At 31.1% G+C, this 5,336-nt stretch overlaps 1 protein-coding gene across 1 annotated transcript in view; it reads left to right on the top strand.

Annotated features, from left to right (window-relative positions):
* LOC107694764 (cleft lip and palate transmembrane protein 1-like protein) overlaps window positions 1-5,336 on the top strand; it is a 10,692-nt gene that overhangs the window by 4,157 nt on the left and 1,199 nt on the right. The window contains exons 5-15 of the mRNA XM_016494445.1: window positions 720-798; window positions 891-1,008; window positions 1,711-1,805; window positions 2,367-2,451; window positions 3,308-3,411; window positions 3,698-3,763; window positions 3,850-3,900; window positions 3,986-4,068; window positions 4,172-4,206; window positions 4,299-4,354; window positions 4,437-4,481. Coding sequence (XP_016349931.1) covers window positions 720-798; window positions 891-1,008; window positions 1,711-1,805; window positions 2,367-2,451; window positions 3,308-3,411; window positions 3,698-3,763; window positions 3,850-3,900; window positions 3,986-4,068; window positions 4,172-4,206; window positions 4,299-4,354; window positions 4,437-4,481 — 817 coding nt within the window. The remainder of the gene's footprint in view (window positions 1-719; window positions 799-890; window positions 1,009-1,710; window positions 1,806-2,366; window positions 2,452-3,307; window positions 3,412-3,697; window positions 3,764-3,849; window positions 3,901-3,985; window positions 4,069-4,171; window positions 4,207-4,298; window positions 4,355-4,436; window positions 4,482-5,336) is intronic.

Here is a 5,336-nt window from a genome sequence, read left to right on the forward strand (position 1 = left end):
CACAGCATGCGAGTACTAAACTAAGTTCTCATTCACACACAAGTTTACGTTAAAAACACACGAGTTACAAAAAACAGTAGGTTATGTCTGTGAAGGTAAACAGCTGGGAAATAAATTGCATGTTTATTTTAGATCTGTGTGGCAGCAGCAATATACATTAAATAAATCAATAAATCCACTGTTCTCGTCTCCTCTGAGGCTGGGACTCTAAACAGTGTTCTGTGCTCGTCTGTGCAGCCAAACACAGAACAGTTAGCATGCTTTGCTCAAACTTTCACCATGGCATTAGAGCTGCTACATCGTTGTCGCTTGCGAAATCAAATGACGGCTCCGTGGGTGGAAACTTACAGATTAAAGGGCGGTAATATTATAATGAGATCCCTTTGCATCGTCACCAAGGGAGCGAAATCAGATGCTCGTTTTTTCAGACACCTGCAGAAAAAGGCTTACCAAAACAAAGTTACTAGGTTAATCTTTTTCACGTTTCCTTGGTTGGTAGATGCACCAGGGACCTGATTATAGCACTTAAAACCTGGAAAAGTCAGATTTTCACGATATGTCACCTTTAGGGGATAAAGCAATAAATTCATGAGATAATTACTATGTCTTACAGTGACTTACCACGTTGACTAACGCATGTGAAATGATTCCAACAGTGCTATAAATTCTACATCATCCTACATGCCTCTCTAATTCTCCTTTCCATTCCTGTCCTGCAGATATCAGAGCGGGAAGAAGATGATTTACCTGCCGCTGCTGTTTGTAGATGAGCTGAGCAACCGAGTGAAGGATTTAATGGTACTGCTCCTCTGATTCTCTACATTCGAGCGGTTTTCTTGCAGCTGCTGTAGTGAACATGCACATCGAGTGTTAATGTGTCTGATCTGCAGGAAATCAACAGCAGCAGCACTGAGCTGCCTCTGACCATCTCATACGACTCCATCGCTCTGGGGAAACTGCGCTTCTGGATCCATATGCAGGACGCCGTTTATTCACTTCAGCAGTTTGGTAAGAATCTGCAGACTCCTGGGGAATTAAAGTGAATTTGTCAAGGTTAAATGGCTTTAAATGTTTTTTTAATTTTTTACACTTATTTTATACAATATATACTCAAAATGTAAAAATTAAATATGAAAGGAATTCAACCATTAAAAAAAAAGCTAATAATTAACAGCAATATCAAATGTGTTTAATTAAATGTATTAATAATGATTAATTATTTAGATAAATTATATGTCCATCAAGTAATGTAGTTCATTCAATTAACAGTTTTGGATTGCTGTTAAAGAATTCATTTATATAAAATAATTGCATATGATTATATAATAATAATAATAATAAAGTTGATGATGATGATACATTTAGTTAATATATATTATGATATGTCAATATAATATTAATAATATATATATTTTAAATTAATATAATATTAATTTAATATGTATTAAATTGGAATCTTTAGACATTTGTGGATGTGCATGCTTTTTATGTACATATATTTGATTTTTTTTCCCCTTTTTTTTATTAAATAATAATAAGAAATTAATAATTAAAGCAATAAACCTTGAGTGTTTAAGGGTTTTGAACTTATATTTCCATTATGTAAAGTAATTAACTTCATTAACTGTTTTGGATTGCTGAACACTCTGTCAGATTAATATAGAAAATAAAAGTATAAAAGTCAAAAGGATATTTTTCGTTTCACTCTAGGCTTCAATGAAAAGGATGCTGATGAAATCAAGGGGATATTTGTGGACACCAATCTGTATTTCCTCGCTCTCACCTTCTTTGTGGCTGCCTTCCATGTAAGATTCATCAGATTTCTGAACGGTGTTCATGCTGCAGACACTGATGGAGTTCATATTTCACTTCATTCAAACATTACTGTGTTTTTTTTTGCAGCTTTTGTTTGATTTTCTGGCTTTCAAAAATGACATCAGTTTCTTAAATTGTTGTTGTTTTTCCCCCAAAAAAATTAAAAAGTTTTCTGTTAAATTTAATTGCAATTTTGTTTTTGTTTTTCAGAGCAAAAAATAAATATACATTTTCCCCTGATTTACAGAAGAGACCCACTAAAATGTCATTCAACTGTTTTGGATTGCTGAACACTCTGTCAGATTAATATAGAAAATAAAAGTATAAAAGTCAAAAGGATATTTTTCGTTGCACTCTAGGCTTCAATGAAAAGGATGCTGATGAAATCAAGGGGATATTTGTGGACACCAATCTGTATTTCCTCGCTCTCACCTTCTTTGTGGCTGCCTTCCATGTAAGATTCATCAGATTTCTGAACGGTGTTCATGCTGCAGACACTGATGGAGTTCATATTTCACTTCATTCAAACATTACTGTGTTTTTTTTTGCAGCTTTTGTTTGATTTTCTGGCTTTCAAAAATGACATCAGTTTCTGGAAACACAAGAAGAGCATGGTTGGGATGTCCAGTAAAGCAGGTCTGCAAACACCTTTTGTTCAACAGGAACCTTCCCTTCACACCACGGATTTGCATGCATCTAATACATGCAAAGTGTTTCTGCGGAAGTGAAAGCTTGTTTTGTGTTAAATATGGTCAAATGAGTGAAACTGAACAGAATGCAATAGAATTTCATAATATCATTAGGTTTGCTATTGTAATCTAAAACTAAAACCATAAAATAAAATAAAAATGTTAACTTAAAATATTAAAAAACAAATATATTTCATTTCAGCTAGTTTTTTGTATAACTTGAAGTGCTAAAATAATTCAAACTAAAACTGAAAAAAAAAATCACTTTTGTACATTTCTTTTGATGCGGACATCTTAACGTCTTTGACCCATATATATATATATATATATAAAATAAAAATAATAGTAAAACAAATATTAAAAATGACAAACGCATCAAAATGACTAAAATTAAAAATGCAAACAAATTCAAAATATATTTAAAATAACATGTCAATAATACTAAAATATCACTGATTATAGTTTATAAAAAATAATGATGATACTGAGTGGACCCTACTTTCAGTGTTATTCTACTCTTTTCTTGTGGTTTATAAATATAAATGATAGAAAATCATAGAAATCAATAGAAAAATCTATTTTATGATTATATGTTCATATTTAAGTATATACTGTTTCAAATATAGCTTCATTATTTATTTGATAGTAGTTACAGTACATTTTTATTTATAAATGTGGAAAATAATTAGATACGGTTGCATCACTTATAATAATATGAGCCAGATCATTCAGCAACATGTGTTTGCATATATCACAGATGATTGGATGTGGGTTGATGTGAGGTGTGTGTGTGTGTGTCTCAGTGCTGTGGAGGTGTTTCAGCACCATTGTGATCTTCCTGTATCTGCTGGATGAGCAGACCAGTCTGCTGGTTCTGCTTCCTGCTGGGATCGGCTCTTTGATCGAGGTACCGCAAGATTTCACTCGTGCTTTTGTGTTCGTCGTTGTTCCTGCTGCAGATTTATTTGGATCAAGTGGACAGAATGAACATAAATCTTTATTCGTGGTTTATTTATATTTATGCATGTGTATTTTATTCTCATCATATTTTTATTATCAGTGTGTTGTTATTGTCTCTGTGTACTGGAAGTTTGTGACACTAAACCAAATTGCTTGTATGTGCAATAAAGCTCTTTCTGAAACTCACTGCTTTGGTCTTTGTATATTTTGACGTTTTTGCTCTTGTTTTTCAGGTGTGGAAAGTGAAGAAGGCTTTTAAAATACACGTCGTATGGAGGGGCTTCACTCCCACGTTCCTGGTAAACTTTTGTGGTTTTTCTTTCGTGATTTTGTTACTAATACTTAAAAGGGATTATTCTTTAACTCTGAATTGTTTGGGGAACAGTTTGGGAAGTTTGATGAATCTGAGAAACGAACCGAGGAATATGACACGCTGGTGAGTTAAAGCTTCATCCAAACCGCAGTCTTCTGATTATGTTTTGATCTCTGAAGTCTGATTTGAATGTTGTTCCTCTGAGCAGGCGATGAAGTATCTGTCCTATCTGCTGTATCCTCTGTGTGTCGCCGGGGCGGTTTACTCTCTTGTGTTTGTCAAGTACAAAAGGTGAAGATTCCTGAATATATTCATGGCTAAAACAGAGTATAAAACACTTTTTTTACTGTTATCTAAAGTGCACAGCTGATGAATATTTGTTGTGTTTGAACAGCTGGTACTCCTGGATTATTAACAGTTTAGTCAATGGTAAGTTTCATTTTGTAGCTCTATCTGACTGATGGATTCATTTAGAAACATTCATGATGGAAATGTAATTGATGGTTGTTGTTCTCGGTCAGGGGTGTACGCCTTTGGATTCCTCTTTATGCTGCCTCAACTCTTTGTAAATTACAAGGTTTGTTCGGTCTCAAATATCTCTTGCATTCAGAATAATGAAATGATGTTTGATTTAATAATCAATGCATTTGTCTTAACAGCTGAAATCCATCGCTCACCTGCCCTGGAAAGCCTTTACGTACAAGGTGAGAGACGATACTACAGTCGGGAAGCTCTCTCATGCTGTTTGCATTGTTAATGCATCATATATACAGAGACAGTATTTGTTTTGACAGATAATACTGCTTTTAAAGTATCGACATGGCTCTGAATTGGAGAAAAAAAATTGTATATAAAATATTTTAAAATATTACATTTTATAAATGATTTTATTTTACAATTCTCCATATTTTCTATTTGCATTATGCATTATTTTGAATATATATATATATATTTTTATTAAAACAACATAAATCTAACAAATTAATAAAATAATATACCACATTAGTTGTCAGACTCAATAAAATATATATTTTTATATATAAATAATGTTTTTATTTTATTTTAGTGATTTTTTTTTATTTAAACAAACTTTTTTATGCTACAGGTATCAAATACATGTTTTTTTTCTATATAACAAATCTATTTTCTATTGTGCATTATGCATTATTTTTAAATACATTTTTATTATTATTATTTTGTAAATAAAACAACATAAATCTAACAAATTAATAAAATAATTTTGTTGTCAGACCCAATAAATTATATATTTTTATTTATAATTTTTTATTTTCTTTTAATTATTTTTTATTTAAACAAACTTTTTTTATGCTACAGGTATCAAATACATGTTTTTTTCTATATAACAAATCTATTTTCTATTGTGCATTATGCATTATTTTTAAATACATTTTTATTATTATTATTTTGTAAATAAAACAACATAAATCTAACAAATTAATAAAATAATTTTGTTGTCAGACCCAATAAATTATATATTTTTATTTATAATAAATTTTTTTATTTTATTTGAGTGGTTTTTTTTTATTTAAACAAACTTT

Source organism: Sinocyclocheilus anshuiensis, unplaced genomic scaffold, assembly GCF_001515605.1.
Source record: "Sinocyclocheilus anshuiensis isolate Anshui unplaced genomic scaffold, SAMN03320099.WGS_v1.1 scaffold1497, whole genome shotgun sequence".
NCBI lineage: Eukaryota > Metazoa > Chordata > Actinopteri > Cypriniformes > Cyprinidae > Sinocyclocheilus > Sinocyclocheilus anshuiensis.